Source organism: Bos mutus, chromosome 12, assembly GCF_027580195.1.
Source record: "Bos mutus isolate GX-2022 chromosome 12, NWIPB_WYAK_1.1, whole genome shotgun sequence".
Classification (NCBI taxonomy): domain Eukaryota; kingdom Metazoa; phylum Chordata; class Mammalia; order Artiodactyla; family Bovidae; genus Bos; species Bos mutus.
Window position 1 is genome coordinate 30,845,288 of NC_091628.1, and position 27,559 is coordinate 30,872,846.

General features: G+C 53.6%; 2 protein-coding genes across 2 annotated transcripts in view; one reads left to right on the plus strand and one right to left on the minus strand.

Moving 5' to 3' along the window:
- Positions 1-18,300, plus strand: part of SLC7A1 (solute carrier family 7 member 1) — a 63,723-nt gene extending 45,423 nt beyond the window's left edge. The window contains 9 exon segments of the mRNA XM_070380476.1: positions 1,186-1,360; positions 3,474-3,595; positions 4,104-4,326; positions 4,961-5,100; positions 7,572-7,674; positions 9,516-9,733; positions 9,925-10,091; positions 10,683-10,791; positions 12,048-18,300. Coding sequence (XP_070236577.1) covers positions 1,186-1,360; positions 3,474-3,595; positions 4,104-4,326; positions 4,961-5,100; positions 7,572-7,674; positions 9,516-9,733; positions 9,925-10,091; positions 10,683-10,791; positions 12,048-12,151 — 1,361 coding nt within the window. The 3' untranslated portion in view covers positions 12,152-18,300.
- A 4,054-nt stretch (positions 18,301-22,354) lies between these two features.
- MTUS2 (microtubule associated scaffold protein 2) overlaps positions 22,355-27,559 on the minus strand; it is a 383,765-nt gene continuing 378,560 nt past the window's right edge. The window contains 3 exon segments of the mRNA XM_070380475.1: positions 22,355-22,987; positions 24,167-24,264; positions 27,139-27,258. Of these exon segments, the coding sequence (XP_070236576.1) occupies positions 22,774-22,987; positions 24,167-24,264; positions 27,139-27,258 (432 nt within the window). The 3' untranslated portion in view covers positions 22,355-22,773.

The following is a 27,559-nucleotide window of genomic DNA, read 5'->3' on the forward strand; positions in this document are numbered from 1 at the left end:
TAAATAATGAAGTTTCCCCACAAAGTTGCTGGTACAGGATTATTAAATTGCAGACAGGGCTTGAACACAGCTGATGGCAGCTTCTTCTTAGTGACATTGACCCGAGTCTCAGCCACCAAGTTGGGAGTTCTGTTAATATACCCATTAAGCAGAAACTCAGATAAATTCTCTTTTGAGGTTAGAAGATTTGGGATGGGTTTTAAAAACATCCGTGCCTTGTTTTACACACCATGTAATTGAAATCGTTCTGCACAGGGTCAGTCTCAGTGGTACATCTGGTCCAGCTGGCAGGAACATGGATCAGAAATTAAGTCTTCACGAGTGAGGTTTTCATAAGAACAGGAGGGTGGGAGGCTGAAGAACAAGCACAGCGGAGTGTGATGTGTTCCCTGAATTGCTCCATGCCCTTCTAATGTCTGTATTTCAGAAATCAGTCTATGACGTAGGGCATCTTTTATGCTAAAATGTGTAAGAGACATCCAGTCAGATGGGTGGTCCCGTGTCACTGGGCGCCTTCCCTGACTCTTCCCTGGCCGAGGGTTCACCACAGACGTGTGTCCTGTGTTCCCCAACCTGTGCTTTTTCACCCAGTACTTTTTTATCTCGAGTTTTCGAGGTAGAGCTGGTCTGGCTCAGACGTTCTACGTGCACTGAGTCCCAGGAGGGGGACTCCGTGGCAGGACCCCCAGGTGGCCGTCACTGCGGACACTGCTAATACCCCACAGAGCATCTGAATGATTCCATGTCTGGAGAACTTTTTTTTTCTCTCGAGACACTGAACAGAGTGTCTCCTTGGAGGAAATGAACTCCTACTCACTGAGTGGTTCTCAGTGATGGAGGTTCGGGGAGAGCCTCCCTTCATTCCAGAGAGGGCTTTGCTATTGAGGGGCGCCATTGGCTCAGACGTCCCCAGCCCTGCTGTCCCTGGGGTGCTCCTGGTTGTTGTCTCAATTCCACAAGCTGGCTGGAAGTCCAGCCCTGATGGCTTTGTTCAACACCCCGCGGACTTGGGTTGTTTTGTTCCCTGCCTCTAGGATGAGAGTCACTGCAGCCTCGTTCCTCTTCGGAGGTTTGACACTGCTCAGATTCTTCTAACGTCACCTTCTCGTCCCCACTCCCCATCCCAGAGGGACTTGTTGGCCCGAGGTCAGCACTGAGGCCGTTTCTGTTTATGCCCTTTTGCAGGACTTTTAACTCTGGGTGTGAAAGAGTCAGCCATGGTCAACAAAATATTCACGTGTATCAACGTTCTGGTGCTGGGCTTCATCATGGTGTCGGGGTTTGTGAAAGGATCAATTAAAAACTGGCAGCTCACGGAGGAGGACTTCCGGAACACGTCGGGTCACCTCTGCCTGAACAAGTGGGTGTCCCTCTGACTCTGGGCGCCTGGGCCTGGTGCGGCTAGGGCGGACCTTGGCTACCACAACACAGTCCAGTACGGTCTCTGTTAAAAAATGTAATTTGAGCTAGGATATTTTGTCATTACTGAATTGTTTTTTTTTTGTTTTGCAGTCAGATAGCTGAGGGTGTCTCCTTTGTCTGAAATTTGTGTTTTCTTGCCTTGTATTTGACTGTCTGTTGTACGACACAGGAAGATGCTGGGGGAACAGCGGCATCTCTGGATGCTGATTCCAAAACCCTGCCTCGGTGAGGACCGTGGTCAGGCTCACTCAGTTGTCCCTGTGTCCCCGTATCCTTTTTGATGATGGAACTCTGAATTTCCTTTTCCGAAAGGAAGATTTTCCTCTGCGGTACCACGTGGATGCTGCTTTCTTTTGAAATGCCTTCCTACCTGATCACCTTGAACGAAGAAGTCGGTGGAACTTTTTATCTCAGGTGTTCTTCAGAGTAGTTTTTCAGAACAACTGAAGTTATCACAACGTGATGTTGACAACCTCTTTCACTCCCACTCCACGGGGGTGTGTCAGCCCTGAGATGCCGTGGCCTCAGCGTCCTTCCACATTGGGCTCAGGACGCCCAGGGCTGGAAGCAGGTGACCGGCCGGCTCTCCACCCTGTGCCTTTGCAGGCCTCTGGGCAGGCCCTTACCAACAAGCTCACCTTGTTTCGGGAAACAAAAGCCAAACATTGGAATGGATCTCTCTGACCTTTTTTTTTTTTGGTCAGATTTTTTGATACATGTTAGGGTCTCGGGATGGAGAACGGGGAGTTCTAATTTTGTTTACAATTCTGTTTTAATTGTGGCTAAAGGTTAAACTGGTGCTTTGAAGAAATCCTCCTAAAATGCAGTGGCTTTACAAGGATATCTCAGCTCCAGGAATGATCAGTTGGGGGTGGCTGGCCAGCGTGGACACATGCAGGCTTACAGGGGCCCGATCGTCCACCTCGCTGACCCATTATCCCCAAGGACACAGTGTGGTCAGAGCTGGGCTATGGGTGGGCACAGGCATGACCCAGCTCTCCCACCAGGGACCAGAGTGCAAGGACCATGCACTCAGATCTGGAAGATGTGTTCCTCCTGCCCACATCCCCCTGGCCAGAATCCAGCGGGGGGCCGCGTTCAGCTGCAAGAGAGGCCGGAAAGCCGAGTGGTCACATGTTGGGTTGACCTCTGATTAAGGCCCGGGTGCCCGGCGTGTCCTCCGATGGCCTACTCCGTGGGCAGGCGCTTATCAGCAGCTGGTTCACTAACTGGAGCGCAGACAGGAAACGAACCCATGAAACTAGCTCTAACACCATATGGTCAACAGTTCAAACAAAAAGAGCCTTCCTTTTGGGGACGAAACGTGACTATAGAGAATTGAGAGCTTTTAATAAGTCACTCCTCAGCATTCCTGAGTCTTGTTCGTGCCAAATTTATCAGTGCCCGTTAATTCCGGGAGTAGAGCCAATTTGAAATACGTTTTGGAGTAACCCAGTCGACTCGGAAAGCTTCACGGGCCCCCTCACCAGTCACTGTGAGCCGGTGAAGAGTTGAACGGAGATGGCGCCTCTTGTCTCCTGGTTGTCTGTCTAGATTTAGTCTTCTTGATTTTTTTTTTTTTAATTAATTATTTTATTTGGAGGCTAATTACTTTACAATACTGTAGTCTTTTTTGCCATACATTGACATGAATCAGCCACTGGTGTACATGTGTCTCCCATCCATCCGGAACCCACCTCCCTCCCCATCCCGTCCCTCAGGGTTGTCCCAGTTTGATGCATGACACAGGGCATTCATACTGTTCTGAAGAGACTGTTTCTGCCAGCTGATAGAATTTCCTGTCACTGGCCATCCTTGTGCTCTGTGTCCCTGCGGTGATGACCCGTGCTGGCCTCTGGCCAGAGAGGCATTTGTTTCCCGGCCCCTTGATCACCAGTGGGGTCCTGGAGTTACATCTGCCCACGGCCCTGGGGCTGCTGTCCTGCCGGACGGGGATGCTGCAGGGCCGGGCCTAGCTGGGCCTCAGCGTGGCTCCTCTTCAGGACCATGAAGCAGGGGGCTGTGACCCTGATGGCAGCTCTCTCTTTCAGTGACACAAAGGAAGGGAAACCCGGTGTTGGTGGGTTCATGCCCTTTGGGTTCTCCGGCGTCCTGTCAGGAGCAGCCACCTGCTTCTACGCCTTCGTGGGCTTTGACTGCATCGCTACCACAGGTAGGTCCACCGCCCTCGGGACACCTGGGCTTGCCTGGCCAGGCGTCTGATTCCCCTCCCCCAGGTATATGCATGCCTGCCGCCGCCCATTTGCTCCTGAGTGCCCGAGTGTGGATTTGCACCTTCCTGCCAATCCCCCTTTCATTGCTCCCCAAGTGGCCTGCCCGACAGGAACTTGCCTGCCTGTCCCCTGCGGGCCTGGGGTGACGGCACCGTGGCTGCAGCTGATGGCAGACCTCATATGCCCTCCGGGGTAGTGTGGCTACCTAGTCCAACGTTGTCCAGGCGCTTGAGGGGGCCGGGCTCCCAGCCTCCAGTGTGTTATCTTTTCCTCGCTGACCCTCAGCGCAAAGGCTGAGAGCACCTTCCCTGGGTCCATGGGTGTTGTGGTTTGTGGTCTGAGGGCCTCTCCCTGGGCTCCCCGGAGCCTGGAAGGGCCCTGGCCCCGCAGGGCCATGAGCTGCAGGGTGGTCTCAAGCCCTCTGGCTGAACTCCTCATGGCTTGCAGGGGAGGAGGTGAAGAACCCACAGAAGGCTATCCCCGTGGGCATCGTTGCATCCCTGCTCATCTGCTTCATCGCCTATTTCGGAGTGTCGGCCGCCCTTACCCTCATGATGCCTTACTTCTGCCTGGACAAGGACAGCCCCCTGCCGGATGCCTTCAAGCACGTGGGCTGGGAGGGCGCCAAGTATGCGGTGGCCGTTGGCTCCCTCTGCGCCCTGTCTACCAGGTGAGGGGCAGAGACACTCGGGAAGGCAGGTGTGCCGTGACCACTCCTCTCTCCCTTTGAAGTAGAGCCCAACCCAGCCCTGATCGTGGGACTTCTCCCCTTGGGCTGCTCTCCATCAATCCCTGAGGCTGTCTTTGCATTACGGACATTTCATCTCAATAGCCCGAGGCCCACATTTCAGCATTGTCGGCTCAGCAAGGGCTGCTTCTCTTGTCCCTGACTGTGGCCACTGGCCGGACCAGGCCACCTCTGTGATCACTGTCTCCGGCCCTTATTTTGGCCATAAAGCAAAGGCTACCGTTAAAAAGGAGCAAGTGCCGCAAATGCCTTTTAACGAGAGTCATTTTGCTCTCATGCTTCCTGCTAGCCTGTACACACAGGAGGCATTTGTGGACCTCCGGGAGATCTTCATGAAGGCAGTGACGCTTTTCTTTTTGATTCAGCCAGAGATAATCGCAGGAATAAATGCAGAATGTCTCTTCCATAGAACTGTGTCTAGATGCCACGCTGGTTTACTTAGGCGTTTCCCACTCACGCACATGTGCAGACTTGCTGCAAGTGCTCCTCCAAGCTTGGTGTGTCGATGCCTTTATTCCCCCGAGCTTTCTTACGGTTTGCTTTTCCTCCCATCTAGTCTTTTAGGTTCCATGTTTCCCATGCCTCGAGTTATCTATGCCATGGCTGAAGACGGGCTGCTGTTTAAATTTTTGGCCAAAATCAACGACAGGACCAAAACACCGATAATCGCCACCTTAACCTCGGGTGCCATTGCCGGTAAGAACTAGAATGTCCTATCCAGGATTTTAACAGTTGGGTTATTAGTCCCTAAGGAAATGTCTTGACCTGTGCCGGTCTGAGAGAAGTTGCGACTGGTCTTTTTAACATTTGGTTTTTACCCTTTGAGTCTGGTTTGTCACAAGGTAACTGAGTGCCTTTTGACAAAAGGCAGATGCCAGTTTCACAGAGGATGTGATGGAATTCTTGAACAGGTTGCATTTTTCAGTGATTACCGTCTCACTGGACTGAGCTCAGCATGCACACTGTCCCTTCAGAGCTGTGTCTTTCCCCTTCCCCAGGTGTCCCTGAGTAGACCTTGGTGGGGTGAAGTCCTTCACGGTACATGCCGTGTCTTGTCGGTGCTGGAAACTCACCTTCCATGTGTCTTAGCTCATGAATTCTCTGGGAAGCGAGAATCCCTTATGATCAGCGTTTTATAAAACATGCCACCTCTTCCCCAGGGGACACTGGGGGTGTGATTGGACCCTGAGCTTATGGACAACAAACGGCAGGACGAGAGGAGGTGGATCTGATGGATCGATTTCAGGTCCCTTGCCAAGAGGACAGAAGGGAGCGGAGGGCTGGAGAACCCTTGGGCCTCTGTGTGTGCCTTGAAAGCCAGGGCAGCCCTGGAAAGAGACTCTTGGTTTTCTGTTTCCTCTTTGAGTCGCGTTTCACAGCCCAGAGGCAGGTGCACAGAGGAGAGGCAGAGGCTCAGAAGGGGGTGTGAGGATGCACGCCCAGGGAGGACAGCAGTGGTTCTTGGTTCCCGGTTTGTGTTGGGGCCAGACTGGCTGGGTCCTCCCAGCCCATGTGTGGAGCAGGAGGTCTCCATGGTGAATGAGGACACATGCCAGCCACAGCTGGATCACAGGGACTTGTCAGATAGCCACAGGGGAGGCGTTTGACCCTCTTAATGAGTGAATTGTTAACAGCATCCACACCCTTAGCAAAATTTGCTTAGTTTTATGGGTCAATGTTGTTTAATGAAAGGAAGCCAGTTTTTCTTATTTCACACGCATGCTGTATGAGTCTGCATTCTCAAGCGTGATCACTGTGGGCAGGTTAAGTGACACCGTGTGTCAGTATATGATCCGTGTGTTTAAGGGATTAAGGAACTGGAAATAGCGAGTGTTTTTTCTTTTTTTTCCCAATATTTACATGTAATGTGATCATACTGAAGACTGGCTTTAATTTCCTTCCTGTGCTGATTAAGGGAGATGAAACTATAATCTTTAAAGCCACTGTAAAGTTCTTGTATTACCAGACCAAGGGTTTGCTCTTTTTATTTATTTGGTCAGAGTGATATATAAGTCTTTAGTTTTCTAAGAATCACCTCCCATGGAAGAAATTTGGCTCAGGTTTCTCTGAGTGAGGAGGACGTGAGCATTTGATACACACACAGTGGGTTTTCTAATTATCCAGTAGTCCCTCGCGGCTCTTTAATTCTGTTAGTTAACCTCAGTTTGAATTTGTTTTAGTTGCCATGGTTTGTGTGGATTTGAGAAGTATTTGTGGAAAAGTAATGGCTTTGTGTTTATATTTCAAGTTGTGTTGATTGCATGTGATTTGAAAGTATCCCAAAGTAGATCCAGCCAAGTTATTTTTTAAGTGGGAAACTTGACACATATATCCACATAAATAGATGTGCATACACTTATAAAAATCTAGGAATGAAAAAAGAAATCTAGGAATGATTTTCCAAAAAGACTGCGTGTTTTGCTTTGTGTTAAGTGGGGTTGCGGTGAAGGGACTGGTATTGTTTGGGAATAACATCGCTTTCCACGCCCACATTCTGGGTTAGGAGCCCCTGTCAGCCCTCCCAGGGCACCGGACTTGCCCTCACCCAGCTCCTCATCATTGTTGCCTCCTGATGCAGGCTTCAGGTGGTATTCTTGGGAAGACCAAAGTTCAGTGGCATATACCTAGCACCCATTGACTGGTGTGCTCAAGAGTGCCATTGAATGATGGATGGGTGGACGATGGATGGATGGTGGATGGGTGGTGTATGGGTGGATGGATAGATGTGCATGTCTCTCTGTGAGTCTGCATAGTGTAGAGGAAGACATACTGCCCCAGAGCCATAAGAACCTAGCTCAGTGCCTGACTTTTCCACTTATTAGCTATGTGCCCTTACTTAGGTAAGTCTCTCAACGTGTCTGGACTTTGCTTTCTCCATCTGTAGTGTAGGGATGGCTGGCAGAATTGCCATGGGGGTCAGCAGGGTCATGTTGATAAAAGTGCTCTCTCTATATAAATGTTATTTATTGTTACTGTCTGTTGGGAGCTGTGTATGTGGTTTAATCCCAAGCTTTCCTTCCTTTTAAGCAGTGCTGCCGTGTTTCTTCATGGAAAGGGCTGGCAGGGGGAAGGGGAGGCTCTCCCTGGTGCCCTGGGTCACGGGTGGGTGGTGGCTCTGGCTGCCAGTGTGTTCAGGCCCGTCCTGATGTTCGTCTCCTCCTCCCCAGCGGTGATGGCCTTCCTCTTCGACCTGAAGGACCTGGTGGACCTCATGTCCATCGGCACTCTCCTGGCTTACTCTCTGGTGGCTGCCTGCGTGTTGGTCTTACGGTAGGTGTGGCTTTCTGGGTTCCAGGACAGAAGAGCAGACTCCCCCTGCCAGCTTCCTGCTACCAGTTCATGTTAACGGTTTATACGCTATAAACTTGAGACTGTGGATCGTTCCTTTGGGAACTGCATGGGAGAGGGTTGGACCTGGTGCTTGAAAGTCTAGTTATAGAGAATAGCCTTGAAAGGAGTCCGGCTGGCTCCACAGCTGTCGCTCTCTCACGTGCTCTGTCTGATTTTTCTGGCTGGATGTCTGGAAGACAGAGACAGGTTATCAACTTGATGGCTGGGGGCTGGATCTTTGGATCAGAATTTTTGAAGGCTGAGGGTAACGATCTCAGTTTGGACTGGAGACTAGGGCCTGGCCCTGGTGGGCACGGGGAGAACTAGGGACACTGTGATGCTTCCGTGGAGGTGAGAGTCCCGTTACAGGGCCTGGAGAGCTGGGGGTAATGTGCAGGAAAACTCTCCAGGTTTTGCTTTGAGTCTCGTCCGGATGGGGCCGGCCCTGTGGAGGGCCATGACACAGCAGATCCGGGCCGGGGCTTGGTGTCCTGGGGTTCCTGGCCGCCACAGCACCCCTCTCTCCATGCTAACTCTGCTCCAATTTTCCTTTGCTCTGGGAGACAGGGCTCTGCTTCCTTGCTCCCAGGGGTGACCTCAGGTAGCATAGACATCCAGTGTGGTCTCCTGGCGAGAGGCCCCCTACTTTGCAGAGCTTTAATCTTGCCAAGCCATGGATTCCATCCCTAACATGCTCTGCAGCTACCGTCCCTGGGCTGAGCCTCAGTAGTGGCTCTGGAGAATCAGCTAGAGCTAGTGTTTCCGACCACGTGTTTCTTCCCAAGAGCTCAGTGCTACAATCTTCTCTGAGTCTCCCCCAACCTTCTTGTTAAGTGAGTTAGTGAAAGAAAAAAATGGTGAAGTATCTTCATACTCACTCGTAGATTATATGCAGAATAATGCAAAAGGACTGCGTGTTTTGAAGCTGGTGGAGGAGATTGGAGCTCTGTTCCTTTTGGCTGGGGAGATAAGTAGCCTCATTTAGAATGAATGCTTCTCTTGCAGGTGGCTTGTGTCTTGGAAATCATGCCATAGGGTTGGTCTTTCACCCAGCTTTAGAGAGTTATTTATCCCAAGGCACTTAGAGTTTTTAAATAAATTGATCCAATTAAATCATGCAAATAGAATTTCTCAAATCCATCAGCCTGCAGACATGTTTCTCTGGCTCTCTGCACGGAATAGGATCCTAATATGATTGCTTTCTATTTCTGTCTGTATTTTAGCTTCCTACAACTGCAGTTTTGTTGTGAGTGGCCTCATATCTTAAGGGCTAGTGCTGCTTTTCAGAGTGAGAGAAACGGTCTTAGCATCTTCCTCTGGGCTGTTTCATGGTGGAGGTCAAGTTGCCTCAAAACAGAGACATAAAAGGAAGAAGGTGTTGCCCTGAGGCAGGAGTGAGGCCCAGGTCTCCTCTGTTTCTATTTGCAGAGAGTTAGTGGTAAAGAACCTGCCTGCCAATGCAGGAGACATAAGATACAGGTTCGATCCCTGAGTCGGGAAGATTCCCCTGGAGGAGGGCACGGCAACCCACTCCAGTATTCTTGCCTAGAGAATCCCATGGACGGAGGAGCCTTGTGGGCTGCAGTCCACAGAGTCGCAAAGAGTCGGACACAACTGAAGCATCTTAGCATACACACACGTATCATTCTGACCATCTTCTTCCCATTATATGCCTTGTGTCCTAGGCAGCTTCCCTTTGAAGGCTTACTATGAGTTAGGGTGTGTGTACTTCTGCTGAGTTAAAGCCTAATCTGATGGCTAAACAATATGCTGCCTCACAGATATCAGCCCGAGCAGCCCAACACGGTATACCAGATGGCCAGGACTAGCGATGAGCTCGATCCAGTTGACCAGAATGAATTGGTGAGCAGCAGCGATTCTCAGACGGGCTTTTTACCAGAAGCAGAGAGGCTTTCTTTGAAAACCATACTCTCACCCAAAAATACGGAGCCTTCCAAATTCTCCGGGCTGATCGTGAACATCTCAACCAGCCTCCTAGGTAAGAGACTGCCCTTCCCTATGTGGTGTTTGGGGTCCCAGGGGGACCACGATGTCAGTTATTCTGCCCTCATTGGGATTGGTGCTCGCAGAGATGGAGCCCAACCCTCCTGGGGTTTTGGGAAGAACTGATCTGTCTGTGGGAACCTGGGGAATGACTGAAGTGTGGTTTTCTCTGTCTGTCCCTCTTAGCACTTCTGGTCATCACCTTCTGCCTGGCAGCTGTGCTTGGCAAGGACGCCCTGGTGAAGGGGGAGTTGTGGGCAGTCTTTCTACTCATGGGCTCTGCCTTCCTCTGCTCCGTGGTCACGGCCATCATTTGGCGGCAGCCCGAGAGCAAGACCAAGCTCTCATTCAAGGTAAACAGCTCAGCCTGACAGTTGGAGGGACCCACCCCTTGGAGACCATGATCCTGACTCTCCTGCAGGAGGTCACCCTGCTCTGCTGGGCTCCGGCAGGCCTGGGTGTGCGGAGTGAGGTGCTTGCTGGCCAAACTCAGGGGCATGTGAGCCGGGCACAGACAGTGCTGCTGAGAAAGGTTGGCCCCAGGCCCTTGGGTGGGGCAGTGCCCCGCATCCTGTAAGCTTTTCATAAGTAAACATCTGCCTGGTGGATCGTGTGTCATTACCAGGCCTCAGAGATGACCAGGGCCTCTTCAGGCGTAGAGTCTACAAATAATAAGATCGTTCAGCAAGCTCAGAAGTGAGACGCAAGTTCACTGTGGCAATTAGTGTCGCTCGGAACAAACTCCCACCTGCGAGGGTTTGCCTGTGGGGTGTACTGGGGGTGCTGAGGGGATGGGGGTTGCTGGAGTGGGGCCTGGCACTCAGCCCCTCCCCACACAGCCCCGCCCGTCCAGATCAGGCCTGGGAGGGTGCGCCCCTCAGGTGGTTCTGCCGTCTCATGCTCTCCACCTGTCACACCTGATGCTGTGCTGCCTGTCCCCGCAGGTGCCCTTCTTGCCGGTCCTTCCCGTCCTGAGCATCTTCGTGAACGTCTATCTCATGATGCAGCTGGACCACGGCACGTGGGTCCGGTTTGCTGTGTGGATGCTGATTGGTACGTGAGGCGTGGGTTTCGAGGTCACCAGCACGTGGTGTCCCAGCATCTCTCAGGCCCCCCACTCACCCACTCGCCTCCACCCCGCTCATGCCCAGCAGCTCGTTGTCCTCTCTGCTACTGGCTGGCTGGCTTGCATCCTCCAGCTGCCCCCGTTTCCGATTTCAAAACACAGTGAAAACACGTGTAGTCAGTGGTTTTCTCTCTGACAGTGAGGAACACCTGGTAGGCTGTGGGTCCTCCCTCCCTCGTAGATAATTGTAAAGCCTTTGCCTGAACCAGCTGTCTATTTGGGAAAGAGCTCAATGTTCAAAGAACCAGCCCATGAGTCTGCTGTTGACAGAGCACCACCTTCTTCACCCCAGACAGCATCATCTAGATAGCCCCGCCCTTGGCCCCCTGGGCTACAGGGACTGGCTGGGCCCGTGGAGAACTAGAGGTCCCCCTTGGGGCCTGGCCCTGCTTTGCACCAACCATGGCCCCTCTGCAGGCCTCCAGCAGCCTGAGCTGCAGAAATGGACCCAGTAGTGCTGGTGGCTGGGAGACTGGCCTGACTGGGCTATACCCCTGATGAGAGCAGTGGCCTTCAGGCTGAGTTATGGCCAAACCCCCATTCCCCAGTGACTGAGGGGTAGGGAGGTTAGCTCCCTGCCTCCCTGCAGAGGTGGGGGATGCCTGCTTTTGAGCGCCCTCCACAAGCTCCTCGGCTCCAGGACTGCTCTCCCTTGTCACTGGCACAAAGGTGGCACCCCGCCAGTGTGGGGGGGCAGTAGTTAGGGGCACAGATCTCTGGGTCCCACCACAGACCCCCATGGCCCCTGAAACTCACCAGAATGACTGAATTGGTGGGTTGCATGAATTCCCACGTGACCTGGGTGTCTAAGCCACTCATGGGAAAAACAGAAGCTATAACAGACAGCGTGAGGAGCCCAGGGAGCCCTAGTGCCCTTGGAAACCCAGCTCAACTTCTGGAGGGTCTGTCCTGGCTCCTCCAGCGGCCGCAGGGCAGCCGCCCCGCCAGGTGGGCAGTGGATGAGGCAGAGGCACCAGCGCCCCTCCAGGGGTCCCCCCCAGTGGCTTGCCAAGCTTGAGGCTGCCCAGAAAGATGCGCCTGCCTTTGCCAGCTGTAGAGGTGACCCTGCCGGAAGTCATGTGGGCTTACTTGGGGGGCAGGCTGCCTGCAGAGGCCTCTCGTGAGGCCCTGACCCCGGGGCCACCTCCCGGACTCACACCCCGTCTCTGCCCTTGGCCCACAGGCTTCTTCATTTACTTTGGCTACGGTCTCTGGCACAGCGAGGAGGCGACCCTGGCCGCCGACCCCTCAAGGACTCCTGATGGTCACTTGGATCATTGCAAGTGACACATGGGCCTGCCCCCGAGAGACCCCCGCAGCACCTTGCACCACCACCCCACCCAGCCCACGCGCCCAGAGCTCAACACAGTCCACGTGTGGCCCGTGGCCCCGACCCCCTGGCAGCTCTCTGTGGGGCCACTTGGCCAGGGCCGGGACTGGCCACAGCCTGCCTCCTCCTGGACAAGGACGGCAGCCATTCTCCTCGCCCATCCGGCACTCCGGCTGCTGCGGCCTCGGGCAGAACGGAGGTCACCTCGGGAGCCCGGGCCTCCATCCCGGGGGTGCCGTGCCGGGTCCCGTCCCTGCCTTGGCCCAGTCCCAGACAGCCGCCCCGGTGCCGGGTGTCTATCCCCTGGCTGTGCCCATGCCCCGCCCCAGCGGTTTAGTTTACTGAGAGAGGAAGGCCAGATCATCTCCTCCTGCTCGGCCCTCTGAGCTGCCTCCAGAGGGTCGCTGGACTGTGACCGCCCCCTCCCTCCAGGCAGGGGGCTTGGCCCGCACTCTGCACACTCCTGCCAGGGGACCAGGCTCCCCGCTGCCAGCCCTCCAGCAGGTCCCTGCTGCTGCTTCGGCTGAGTCCTGAGTAACTGGAACGTGACACTATTTCCGTAGGACCTGCCTCAAAAGAGCGGAGCTTAGCTGAGTGCTCCCCATGGTCCCGGCTCCTCGCGGGGTCCTGCCCTCCTGCTGCTCGTGGGTCTCAAGGTTACCCAGGCCAGTGTCCTCTCGTCTTGAGTGGCGCACAGCCCCCCCTTGCCCCTCAGCTGCCTCTGGCCCCTCATGCGTCTGATCGTCACATGGAGTCCTCCTGTCCCTTGGCTGTGAGTCGCCACGCAATCCAGCTAGTGCGTAATGGTGATGTGGAAAACGGCCGAGTCGTTCCCTGAATCGTTCAGGGTGTGGGGGTCTGCCTGCAGGGGCGGTGTGGGGTCCCGTGCTGTCCCTCTCGCGTGCTCTGTGTGTCATTGGATGCTGCGGGTTGGTGACCCTAGGCCCGGACCCCTGCCTCCGTGATGACTGCGTGTCCCTGTGTACATGGCGCTCCCTGCCAATGCCCCAGGGACACTCCTTGGAGGTGGGCCGTGCCTTCCTTCCCAAGAGTGGAGTCAGGGGACGGAAGGGCCTGCGTTGGCAGGAGGTGAGGGGGGCTGGCATTTCTGACTCCACACAAAATGTAAATGCTGCTTGTGAAGCTTAGCTCCCATTATCTTCTCCCTCTGCCCTTTGACACAAAACTGGTAGAAAGAAGCCTGATAAACTGATGGCTCTTGGCTTTTCTCCCTCTGCCCCAGAAAGTTCTTGGAGGAAAAAAAAAAAAGCAAGAATGAGTGAAGCAGGGTTGGCCCAGGTGGGTGAGGGCCCAGCCCCGGTTGCAGGCTTCGTCGTCCGCTCTGGTCACTCGTGGGAGCTTTATTCACAGTCTCACTTGCGAATCTTGCAAAGTGGGGACAAAAGCCCGAAGCTCGGGTTTCCAAAGAAAAGTATTTAGGTTTATGTAGCTGGTGCTGTACCCTATTTTGATGAATCTTAACTTATTTCGTTGAGGTGTTTTGGTTGTCTGCTCTCCTCCTGGGGCCCGCTAGCCACCTGTCTGCTTGAGTTGTCTGCTGTTCCCCACCGAGGCGGAGAGTGTAAGGGAACGAGGGTATCCAGGAAAGGTGGCGGTAGAGTTTCTCTCACTTTTTTATTTCTGGCTGAAATTTCTGAGCCTGACCGCCCCCAGCAGACTGTGCACAGCTGACACTTGAGTCAGCTACACGCCTCGTCCTCCAGCTGAGAAGGTGTGTCTCAGCATCTCATGGGCAGCCTGTCCTGACAGATGGTCGCCCTCCTCTCCTGGAGCCCAGGGGCTGTGCCGAAATGCCCCCCATTGGTATCAGAAGCCCCCACCCTCCACGCCGGGCCAGAGCTCCATCTGAGGAAAGGATCCCTGGGTCATTGGACGGGGTTCAGTGACCCGTGCTTTTGTGAAGAGAGGCTTTCATACCGTTGCCAGGGGTTTCTGTGCGGGGGCCATGCTGCCAAGAGACTGAGCAGTGTCTGCAGACAGTGGCTCTATCACACCCCCTCTGGGTTTGTAAAAACTTACCTAGCCCAAAATCGGGAGGAGGTGTAGGTGGGGTGGGGGGGTGCCATGTAGGGGGGCCTGATTGCCCCTGAAATGTCCTATCCCCACCAGGGATGGGAGACATTGTTACCACGGCCTGCCTTCCTGTGCCTGAGATGGACACACGCGTATACACAGCGACAAGATACACAGACAACATATGTACATACACAGACACACATACACACATGTATATACACAGACAACACACATATGTATATACACATACATATACACACAGATATAACATACACATATGCACACTTTTCAGATATAACACATACACATATGCACACAAAAGTGTGAGACACACACAGAGACAACACACACACATACAGACATTACACACAGAGACATAACATACCACATAAATACACACACACACAGAGGCAGAAAATAACCACTGGAAGTGCCCGACAGTCTCACATCTCAGCCCCGCCCAGACTCAGTTTCATGGCTTGGCTATTATTTTCCAGAGACACCCCCTGGGGATGTTGTGTCCTCGGTTCCCTGGGCACCAGCCCCAAATACTCACATTGGAAAGACCTGCTTGTGGGGAGGAAGTGCCCCTTCCCACCACTCGTGGGCCCCTCCCTGCACGTGCGTGACCTTGTGAAAACCCGGGGTCCCCCGGGCCCTGTGTGGGAGAGTGAGGGGCGCAGTGTCTCTGGAGAATCAGCTGGGCCCGTGGGCGGGGGAGACGTGAGCCCCTGGGTGGGGATGGGACCTTTTGGGGGCAATCAGGACCCTGCACGGCCCCCAACCCCCGCTGCCTACACCTCCTCCCTGATTTTGGGCCAGGTGAGTTTTTAGAAACCCAGAAGGGGGGTGTGATAGAGCCATGGTCGAACGACTGCTGCTCAGTTGATACAGTATCAGCATCACTTGCATCTCCCCCGCTTTGGGTTTTGTTCCATTGAGCCCCTCGGTCTCCATCAAGTGATCGACCACCTGGTCCCGTGGCGTTTGGATACCCGCAGGTTGACTACAGCCTTGTGGGGCTTCTCTGCCCACCCTGAGCCCCCCGGGGCCCTTGTCACTCCCTTCTGCCCCTTGGTCACATCTGTTCTCACCGGGAGGGCTGCAAGCAGGAGCCTTGCGCTTGTGTTTGCTGTTTTGTGCATGGGGTGAGGGGGTGGGGAATGGGAACCCAGGCTGGGCTAGGTCTCCTCCCCGCCACCCCCACTGCCAGGCAGGTACGGTGAGCTGACTGGGTCCTGCCTAGGATGGCGACTAGCCTGACATTGGAAGCAGATCCGTCAGCACAGGATGTGTGGACACAGCTTGTAAAAGCCCCACCCTGTTGCAGGTGAGCCCACGGGTACTCGGGGGCCTCGCTGCTGCAGAGAAGAGGCCTGGCCCCGCGCCAGGGGTGGACACTCCACTTTGACACACTAAGAGCCGCTTGTTCTGTTGACCCCTGAGAACCACCCCCATGGAGACCAGAGGGAGCGGCTTCATGCCGGCCCGTCGCCCCAGTGTGTGAGTATGGACAGAGAGGCAGGGCTGGGGCATGTCCACGCAGGTGTGTGAATTCAACTTCAGATGGAACTAAATATGTGTTGTGTATAATTTTATGTATAATTTAAAATATATTAATATCTGTCTGCCTTGGTAATGAGAGCATTATGTAAGGCTCCTTAGTGGGAGCGAGATGTACAGTTTATCAGACTCTTGTGGACTTTTTGGGGGACAAAATGCTTTATTGATCCAGTGGTGCAAGAAGCTACAAACACTCCGTATCTCATCATCGTAGTTATGATGCCTAATGGGTGGTTAAGGCGAAAAAGAAAAAAAAGTCAACTGACCTTCCTGTTCATCACTATGATCCAGTCTTTCTGTGCCCATTGCTTCACTGGGTGGCAGTGCTCTTTCAAGAGGAAGTGGACCAGCCAGGGGTCTCGGGGCGCAGTTCTCAGGAGCCCCCCCTTCTCCAGGACCACCCTGTGAACGTGCCAAACTGCTGGCTGAACACTCCACCGTGAGACCTCGGCTTGAAGTCCAAATGAGATTTCTCAGGGTCAGGGAGCATGGCTGGGAAGAGGCATTCAGGCCTTGTTAAATTATTAACAAGGTGTGTATGATGTTGTGTTTCTTGATGACAAACTTTTTAAGTTTGGGACTTATTTTTCCATTGGAGAAGTTTATAATATCTATTTAAGATAAGTTTCCTGCTTACGTTGTGCCTTTAAGCGTGGATTAGTCTAAGGAGCACACAGGGGTGACAGTCTCCACGAGGGTTGGTTTATTGTCAAACCTGAAGGTGTGTGGGTTCTCCAGTGTACTTTTTCTTCTACTGAACATGGAGCCATTATTAAGAGGATTGTGTTTTTTATTATGTAAATTGTGTAATATTTTTTTGCTCGTTTGATGTTCTATTTTTCTAATAGTTTTCTTATAGTTTCTTATAATTGCAATACTAGATTTAGATTCTGACAGCTAACTGCAAATCAGATTGGCCTCTGCTGGTCCCCTCGCCCCCCATACCTCCCCCTACCCCCACGCCCCATTTTTATTTTAAGGACAAAAGTAGACGTTGTCCATTGCCTTTTAAAAATGTGAACCTGTGCTCTGTATCCCAGTTTTGCTGGTACATTGATGCCATAATAGTTCATGTTATAAAGTCAAACTTTGTTGGTACATCCCGTCATGCTTCTGCAAATCCTAATAAACTCCCATCTACGGCCCTGGCTGTCCAGTGCGGTCTTAGGAATTCTGGTAGCTATGAGAAGGGTGGTGAGGGGTTGGGGGGTGTGGCTTGGAGAGTCTCAGAGCCTGGTCTTTGCTTCTTGAATCTCACAGCCCGATGTTGCGTTGCCTCACAGCTGGGGAGGGGGCGGAATCCGCAGCCAGGGGGGCCCCTGGATCATCTTCCTAACTGCCCACTCTTCCCAGGTCGCCTCGGGTTTGGGGCCCACAGATCTCCCCGCCACCCAGATGGTGGGGAATGAGGCTGCTGTCATCAAGTGCAGCAACACCCACCCCCGCCCCGCGACCTGTGCCCAGAACCCCTTGGCCTCGCACTGCCCTCCACCTCCCCCATACACACTCGTCGTCAGGGATGGCATGCTCGCAGGACAGGGGTGGAAGGCGGGGTGTGTGACTGTTATAACCCTTGAGCGCTCACCATCACCCCCTCCCCCGGCCCCACTTGAGAAAGGAGGCGTTTTTCTGCGTTAAAGGTGCGTTCAGTCGAGTGGCCCCAATTCTCAGACCCCGAGGCGCGGTGTGATCCCAGCAGGAAGATGCGTAGTGACATTTCCTCACTAAGAGGAGGGCAGGGAGCTGCTGCTACAGGCCCCGCCCCACCCCGCCTCCGCATGCCCACCATCAAACAAGCGAGGACCACCCTTGGGCCACGCGGCTTGCCACTCGCCTGGGCTGGACGGCGGGAGCGCGCGCAGGCGGGGTGCCCCTACTTGCCTCCCCAAGCCAGCACCCCACCACCTCCCCCCGCCCCAGGGCGATCTGTGTCCTGTGCTGTCTTGCAGGCACCGCCGAACCCCAGCCCTTGAAATCTGGGTGGGCTGACTGCCCCCAAGCCCCCGGACCTGGGGGCGACCTGGCCGGGTCCACACGTGGAGACCCCCTCAGCCGGGAGAGGCCGGTGCCGCGGCGCCACGCCGCCACCTAGAGACGGGCGCCTGGAGAGCCCCCTACCCGGCTCCGGCAGTCTCCCAGGAAACCCGGACAAGGGCCTCTGAAGCCACTCCCGTCTGGAGGCCGGGGGTTGGGCAGTCACCTGGAGAAGCTCGACTGGTGAGTCAGAGGCTGCCCCCGACAGCCCGGCCTCCGCAGTGGGGAGGAATCACGTGGATTCCTTCAGGACTGCTGAGTCACCAGGCGGCCAGGAGGGCGGGGACCTCTATTAGGGGGGTACCCCTGTGCGCCCCTCTCCAAAGGGGCATCGTGTCGTTTTGCCATCTAAGCTTGTCCATGAAGCCATAAATGCGATGTGAGCAAGGCTTAGGGAATAAAGCAGACAGTGTGTCTGTTGATGCAGCCAGTCTCTGGCCTACTTCTCAACACCCATCTGGGACTGCGAGGGAGAAGGGGTGTCGGGGGAGGGGTGCAGTGGCGGATAGAGAGAAGGTACGGGTCGGACTTTGACACTTTTACTCCCTGAATCCCTGCGGTTGCCTCTTGAGCGCCTGCTGATGCGCTGTGCTGCACAGATTTGAATGCAGTTAAACCGATCAGCAGCAGCTAAGCCCATGGGCTGGCTTGTCTGTGGGGAGGTGGGACCCTGTAGGGAGGGGAGGGGCCCACTTAGACAACTCTCCATCCTGCGTGATGCCTGCGCTGGGAAACCCAGACACGTAAGCGGGGACAAATTCACCTGTTCATCCCTCACGCTGAGGGGGCAAAAAACCGAGCTGGTAGGTCAAGACACCCCAAGTGTCCTGCTTTTGTTTATAGAGAAGTTCCAGAGAAGCAGACTGGTTCCAAAGGGAAACAAATGGGGAAAAAAAGATATTTAGCAAACTTAAGTGAATTAGCTCTAGCCTCTGGCGATGTTTTTTAAGCATTTGACCCAGATTCACCACCCCCTCCCCCACTGTGGGCAAGGCCCTGCCTCTTGCTTGGCAGGAGGGCTGTCCCATCCACCAACCCCCCACCCAACACCCCCCTCCCTGGCCCCACTGCTAGGTTTGCTCTCAGATGCATCCACAGCATAACAGCCTTCACCTCCAGCAGCAGGGGAGACACATTTGCCCTGGTTCTACCCGAGCCTCACCCTCCACATTCCTCCCCGCCTCCCAGGCAGTGGGGGAGCCGCTGTGGACTCCCAGAGACCACAGAGCAGGGACTGAGTGGTTGACTTCGAAGATCTCTCTCTCGACTGCTGCCTAGCAACCGTCGGGGACACGGTTCTCGGTTGCCAGGAGGCTGTTCCACCTTTGGTTCCTCCTCGGGGCCCTGGGCCAGGCGCCAGCATCCCTTTGCTAAGTGGCAGTACTGATGCATGGTGGGGGGAAGGATAATGCAGGGTGGTTCTGATTAAAGTGGTGGCAGGAGGCGCCAAAAGACATGAACAGATTGGGATGTGTTGATGAGTAAATCGTTAATTGGCAGCCGTCACCAATATCTGGAGGCATGAGTGAGCCAGGGGGTCTAGGATGGTGTTGGTGGGTCCAGAGTAACTCAGGGGCCTTTATCACCTGCCAAGGGGCTCCTGGTCAGCAGCAGCTTGGGAGAACAGACTGACTGGAGTCTCCCCATGGCCCCTGGTGCCCCTGCCAACTGGCTGCAGTCCAGCCTGAAAGCCCGTATTAAGGGGGTGGGAGGGGTCGAATGCTTTCAGGTTAAAGGAGTGTCCTGGCTTAGTGCTTTTTCGGGTCCCGTGAACCCCGCAGGCATGAGAAAGCGCAGGACAAGGAAGTGCTGTGACCATGGCCCCCATGCTAGGAGCCAGTGGCCCCCTGGCCACTCTGAGAGGAGAACTCTGTGACCACCCAGACACAAAGTGACCAGGCCCATTTAGGGTAGAAAGTCAGGTCAGCATCTGAATTTGAAGTTGACGGTGAGGGGCTTGTACTTGATCTCTTGTGTCCTTTTTCTGACGGTCTCCAGTCCAACCTGGCTACCTGAAGACAAGGAGCAGAGCCACCGAGCCCCCAAAGCTTGGGGGAAGACTGCTGAAAGTCCCAGGCTACAAGCTGGGCGCAGGGACCCTGCTAAACTGGAGCAGAAGGGTCTCAAGACTCAGTGATGACCAGCTGACCCTGGCATGCACACAGAGGGAACCTGGCCTTCGGGCCTCCCAGTCCACTCCTGACCTCCTGAAGCCTGAGGGGGGCCAGGCCAATGGTCACATCAAGTGCATATCACAGAAGGTCCCTCAAGTTCATTTTAATATGCTTCAAACACAAATAATGCAACACAGAAACCGCAGGGGCCAAAAAAGGAACGAGTGACCCCCTTCAGATGGTCACCAAGTATGCTGGCTCCATGGCCTGTCCGCACTCCGACACCCAGCCGGAACCTCACAGGGCGTGTGGTGGGCTGGGGGTGAGCAGGGCACCAACAGCATCCCACACGCCAAGGAGAGGTTGGTGAGGTTGGGTGGGTTTGCTCGAGACAGGTGGGGAGGCTGTAGCATTTCTCTGTGGAAACAGCTCCAGCCTGGGAGGTGGACACCAGAGAAACAGAGGTCCAAGTCCTAACAGTGTTGGGAGTCGGGGAGAGAGAGGTGAAGTGGGGGAGGCACTGCTGCCCCTAGAGTTTGGAGATAGGAGCCATACATGATGGGCGTCCATGACAAGGAAAGGAAGCCAGGGCATTGTGGGAATTAGCTCAGGTACCCAAGGTCAGGGATGGTTAGAGCCACGCTCTAGTCACCTAGTGGGGGATTACTTGGTTCTAACACCACTACAACTGTGACTGCAACAGGCTAACACACCAGACCACATTCTAACGTAACACTGACATCTGTATTGCTGTGTGACTGCATTTAGCAGGTGCCGTTATGGAAGCAGTTCCTAGTTCGGAGGGCTGAGCTACTGTGTCTGCAGGTGGTGCCTGCTAAAAGAATACATATTCGTGTATTTTAGTCAACGTGGCATCATCTACTCTAACGGGATGCCCAACTCAACATCACAGCATCATGCAGACCCACTAAACGGAAAAGAAATGTTTCTTCACTGGGTATCTCCTGTCTATGTCCCCAGGATGGGCAAAAACCTGGAGGTTTGCTAGAAATGAGATGTATGGGAGGCCAGGAAGCCCAAGCTTGACTCATGCAAGGAACACAGACCAGGTCTGTCTTCATGCTGGCCACATATGCCACGAGCAGGCAGGGGCTCTGGGCCAGGGGACCCTTTCTTGAGCCGTTTCTTTCCTGCTCTGTGACTCTGGCCCCACAAAGCGTATCTACATAAGTCTGCCTATCTCGGGTTTGCTCAGAATCAGTCTTGTGCTCAGGACCACTTTGAGGGGCCTTGGGGAGAAAAGTATAGAGTCTTCGTCACGAACAGTAAAGACGTCATTATCACCACTGTATTAATGGCTGAAACTACTTTGTGTGTTATGCTTCTAATGGTCCACAGCACTACAGGAATCTCTTCCCCATTCTAATCCATTTAGGAGACAAATGCCAGTCCAGAAGCCTATGACCACTGGCTGGCTGTTTCCTGGGGCTCCTCTCTTTGGAAGAACCTCCTGAGCCAAAGATGAGACCTCTCTTAGCTGTGGTATAGCTTGACCATCCAGCAGAAAAAGACACCTGGGTTTCTGGGAGGTCATGCAATGATCTAGCACAACCAGGAACTGATCCCCCCAGGACAAAAGAACTGGTTTTCTGGAAGCCCCTGCTAGAACCCCTGAGCTGCTCAATGTACAAGAATGAGGTTGGGTTACAGAACCTAACTGAAGTGGGGCGGGGCAATGAAATAGGGCTGAGGGTCGTATTTTGGTAGGTTGACCATTTATAGCATCACATCAAACAGGATGCCAGAGGACGCTCTTCTCCTCTACGCTTAGTCAGAATACAGCCTCTATCAGCAATTTTCCTTCTTGAGGATGGAGCGTGAATAGTCTTGGCAAACTCCAAGGCCATTCTCACCCTCATTCTCTAAGGTCATGTGCTTCCATATTTTCCCAAGGATGCAATAGCCGAATGATGGATTCCAAGATGCCATTTAGGAAAAAAGCAAAAACTTGTGTTTACAAGACTATAGGCGATCCACTGGTCTTGAGTTAACATCTGCAAAACTGCTCATCCCCCTCAGGGTTTCTCACTGCTGCCCCTTATCCACTCAGGACAGGAATGTCGATAATTAAAATCTGTGGATGGAGTAATAGTGACCTCACGTCATGTTGACTAAGAAGCTGATTGTTTCAAAGGTAGTTACCGACGAATGGCTGGTGTTTGTGTTAAACAGAGTACCACATGGTGGTAGGTCGAAAGGCGCTTCTTCTCTGTATCTTTTTTTTTTTTTCCTTTTTCTATTTTGGGTAGAAATATTCCTGGGAAGGTAGATAGAAATGCATTTTCATTTCCCAATAATTCTTAGGCACGAGTTAGAAAACTGCTGACCGTCACCAAAATACGTCAGCACTTCATGTTATAAAAAATGCAATTCAGAACCGCTGCATGTGTATATACGTGTATCTAAATATACACACATACCGGTGCAGTACACAAGGATTATTCAATGGAGAGTCAAAACTGAGCTGTTTGTTAACTAACCTGAAATTCTGCAGTGAAAGTTCATTGCTCAAGGACAACTGGCATTTCCTTCTTTTGGCTCTGACTATGGCCAAACGTTTGCACATGAGACACTACCGTTTACACGTTCCTAAGTGCCCGTCCCGGGACAGTCCTACACACGAGGGTTAGAAGAGGGCTCGGCCTGGGATGCGGCTATGCAGCGACTGGGCATGCGCGCATGGGAGGCCGCCACGTAGCGACTGGGCATGCGCGCGGGGCCAGGCGGGCCGGCCCGTGGCGGTCACCACTCCCCGCGGGTGGGAGCCCTCGTGGACCGGGCGCCGCAGCTCGGCCCGCAGCGTGGTGGCGTCATCTGGGTGTCATGCTGACTCTGGCGGGAGAGGAGGGCCCGGAGGAGGAGCTGCGATACACAGGGGATGTGGGGGACAGTTTAATGGGGCTGGTCGGGTCCCCGGTTTGGAGCTTCCATAGCAGCTCTTCATTGGTTCGGCTCAGTCTCTTTTTCTCCTGCGTTTCTTTCTCCACGTATTCCTGGAGGTTAGCGTTCTCCTCCGACAGCTGTCTGCACGGGGGTTGGGGGTGTGGTGGGAACAAGCAACAGTCAGAATAGCAATGGCAGAGCAAGACACTGAGCCTGAGGTCGGCCAGGCCCAGGGGCGCACAGGGAACGGGGTGGGTGGTGGGTTCCTGTGGACCTCAGGGACCAAGACCCCGGGGGTTGAAACATGATCGCCACCTGTCCCACCCACACAATCCTCTCCCAGAGTCTCTCTGCCAACACCTGATTTCGCCCACAGTCCCTCTGCCCTGAGTCAGGGGAGGCGCTGGTGGCCAGTGGACAGAGCAGAAGCTGCAGGCATGAAAGAAGAGGCAAGAGGGGCTTGATGTGGGAGGTGCTGAGCGGCGGACATAAGAGGCGATGACGATAAGGACAGCCCCAGGGAATCGGTGGTGCCATCAGCCTCCGCAGCCTGCCCTCGCCCTGGGCCTCCCTGGCAGCAGTCAGCTCGCGCTGTGACCTTCTGGGCAGTGCATCTGGTCGCCTGCTGGAGCTGGAGCCCTGGAGGACGGGGCCAGAGCGGTCCCTCCTCCAGTGTTCGGCATCCAGCCTGGGGCCCGGCCCTAACAGATGCTCCATGGATGTTTGCAGCTGATGGATGCCAAGTAGAAAGGAACCCGATGTGTTTTGTGCCTCTGTCCTCACTGCAGCCGGGTTGCTGCTCCTCCCTTCCAGAAGTCGGAGCCTCGGAGCAGGTTAGGAGCACGGAGATGAAAGCGGCTGCACGGCCGGGTCCCTCCCTCCTGCCCTCCGGCGGGGAAGCTCCCCTCTGCCATTGGCCGAGCGCCAGGGCAGCAGTCGAGGGCCCCACTGCTGGAGCCCAGGGTCGGCTGGCTCACATGGCTGTTTTCTTTAGCCTGGAACTCCCAGCTGGCAGCCCTTCCAAAACCTCCTCCACCATCCCCACCGCTCCTGCCCCCGCCCCTGCCAGTTGTGCCATACGCTTTAGCCCACCCCACTCCTTTCCACCAAAGAGGGTGCTCCGTGGAGCCAGGGCATCGGCTGGGTGCTCAGAGCAGTGTGTTCTACGGTTTCCTCCACGTGGGGAGCGCGGAGAGCCTGCGTGGGAAAGCCTTGGGGCTCGGAGGAGCGAGGACAAAAGCAGAGCCCTCCAAGGTCAGGAACAAAGCTATTCTATCTGGGACACGCGCTTCCGAGGCTCCATCACCCAGGCCCACCTACCTTGTGACCACGGTGTTCTGGTCGATCCTGGCCTTGAGGTCTTCGTTCTGCTGCTGGAGAACTTGGATCTTCTCTTCCAGGATAATGTTCTTTTCTGCCTATAAAAGATGCAGTGTCAAGAGCTCTGCAGCCAGGCCCTGGGGGAGATGACAGACCAGTGCCCTTGGCTTCTGGGTTTTGGAGGATTATCTAAAACAGTGTTTTTCAAACTGCAGTTTGCAATGCATCAGCTATAAAACCAGGCTAGAGGGATGTGACCAGCATTGCTTTTTTAAACAAAAGAACAGAATAAAAAATACCAGAGTGCACTCTAAAAGTACTGTTTTTATATATATATATATATATATATATATATATGTATATCTTTCTTATATATATGTAGGTATATAATATGTCTGTGTGTATATATTGGTATATATTATGAATTATGGGGCTTCCCAGGCAGTGCTAGTGGTAAAGAACCTGCCTGCAATGTAGGAGACCCAGGTTCAATCCCTGGGTCTGGAAGATCTCCTGGAGAAGGAAATGGCAAGCCATTCCAGTATTCTTGCCTGGAGAAACCCATGGACAGAGGAGCCTGGTGGGCTACACAGTCCATGGGGTTGCAAATACTTGAACACAACTGAAGCAACTTAGCATGCATGCATTTCCTGGGAACAAAGATGAGGCGGGCGTGGGAGCCTTGCTGAAGAGCTGGCTAGAGCCCAGTCCTTCCACTCTGATGCCTCGGCCCGATGCACGGAGGGGTGGTGGTTTTCCTTAACCACCCTACGCGGGAGTTCTTCACAGTCTTTTCAAAAAAGAATTTCTCAGTTCATCTTAGAATGGAGCTCGACTTCAGCTAGGTCTCAGGCCATGGGGACACATGGACAGAGAGCGGGCATTAAGTCTCAAAGGAATAACCACCATGGAGGAGGATGTTATTTTCTGTTCGTGGCAAAGCTGGGCTTGAGCTGCACGTTCCTGGCTGCCCAGAGCCTCAGGAGGGAAAGTGTCCACATTACTGATATTTTCATCCCTCCATTAATTCAGAATGTCGTGCTGTGCATACAGGTACTGCCAGAGGTGCCAGTGCAGGGCGGAGGACCCGATAGGGAGAACCAGGGGACCCACCAGCCAAACTGGACCCTGGGGGGTGCTCATGGCTCATCTCTGACAATGGCAGGGGCATGGAGACACTCACTATGAGAAGTGTATTCTACACAGGAATCCAATATAGGCACACACATAAATTGTGTATATGTAATTCACTATGCATGTGTGTGCTAGGTTGCTTCAGTTGTGTCCAAACTCTTTGCGAACCTGTGAACCACAGCCTGCCAGGCTCCTCTATCCATGGAATTCCCCAGGGAAGAATACTGGAGTGGGTTGCCATTTAATTCTCCAGGGGATCTTTCCCGATCCAGGGGATATTATGTGGGTGTCCTGTATTGCAGGCAGACTCTTTATCATCTGAGCCACCAAGGAAGCCCTCCTAGGAAATGGGAAGTGATTCAATCAATTCTCCCTGCCCCCACCCCTGCCTGGAAAGGTTTCTGGAATGAACTCTTGCATGCCCACAGAGTGCCTAGAGCAGGGCTAAAAATAGCCTGATAAACCCAGAGGCTGCTGGTTGACCAGATAAGGATGCAGACAGTCCAGCCTGGAGGAGGAGGGCTGCAGGGCTGAGAGGGGCAGGGCTCTGTCTACTTCAGCTGGCCCCACTGGCCTTCAAGCTAAGCTGCTGGAAGGTCCCAGGACGCCAGCATCACCCAGGATGCTGTAATGGGCACTCACAGCCCCATCTGCTCCCATCCTAACGGATAAGCATCTGTGCAGCTAGAGATGCCCAGAGAAGGATGGTGCTAGATCAGGAGAGCAGACATGATGACTGAATGCAACAGGTGGTCTGGGACCAGCTCCTGGTTTGGATAAACCAGCTGCCAGGACATTTCCGAGACATGCAGAGAACTTTAAAAGCTAAGAGGAGATGATCACTTACTGAGATGGTGAGTTGAAGATGTGCTAACTGAAAAGAAGCAGGATGCAAAATCTGTGTGTGTGTGTGTGTGTGAGTGCATGCGTGTGTGTGTGTGTGTGCACGTGCTGTTTATTGGGGTGTGTACACTTGTATGGAGGAAAGCCTTCAGAAAGTGTTAACAGTGGTAGAAATATGGCATTTTAATTTCCTTATTTTTATCTTATAATTACCTATAATGCACATATTTTCCTTCTATAGTATCAAAAATTTAAAAATAATGATAAGAAAAAAAATGACTCTATATGAGTCCCTTGGGCCAACCTTCCCATCAAGATAGTATCTCTTTGGAGGCAGGCCTCCCTGCTGCTAACTTTGGACTACTATCTCAGTTGCAACACTTGTACCCACAGGGTCTGGCAGTGAACTCTGAGCGCTCTATTCCCCGAAAGGCACGCCCTTTGCTAGTTCTCTGGGAGCCAGAACCCGGTGGAAGCCGAGGCCTGGAGTTCTGGCTCATGGTTCCTGCCTGGGCTGGGCCACTAACTGGCTCTGGATGAGATAAGACCTTTTCCTAAGCCTCCATCTCTGCATCTGTAAAAGGAGACTCTTGACAATGGAATCCCACTCAGTGGATTGCTGTCGGAATTATTGAACAGACACAAAGTGTCTGCACAGTGCCTGGTGCCCATCAGCGATGCCCCCCGGATGCAGGCTCACTGCACGTCCTCCCCTGGGAGGGGAGAAGTTAGCAGTTCACAGTGATGGATGGCGATGCAGACAGGGACTCAGATGCGCTCTAGACTTGTACAAACGAGGCCACGTCTGAGATTCCTGAACTCCTGGCTCCCAAAACAAGGCCTGGAGCCTCATCTGTGATCTTTTCTGCTCAGGTGCAAGCAATGGACAGGTAAGGGCTGGGTGTTCCCTCAAACACTGTTAATCCTTTCACCCACAAGGGCAGCGGGAATATCACGCCAGTTATGGGGGCCTCCCAGGGTTACAGGCAACTCACCAGCTTTTCCAGCTCAAGAATCTTCTTTTCCTGCTGATGTATCTGTTGATTCTTCATCTCCAACACCTGTTTCAGACTCTTCATGTCTTCTTCCAAGTGCTGATAAGGAGCCAAGGCAATCTGCAGGGGCAGAGAGTAAGGAGCTGTTTCCCAGGCACCCCGGCAAAGCCCAGCATTCACCAGTGTTGTGAACTCAGTGAAATCTAGTCTCTGTTAACAAGCTTAACAAGAGCAAAGGGGCAGGTGGGCGAGAATGCTCACAGTCCTCCCTGATAAAGATGCCCAGGAGTTTCCACTGGGAGTGAGACTAAAAATCCAGCTTCATGGGGAGCAGAAGAGGGGAGGCCATCAGTCCCTGAAATGTCAGATACTGGGGTGGCTGGATATTACCAGCCCAGCCCCCCAAGGGAACTTAGTGGGC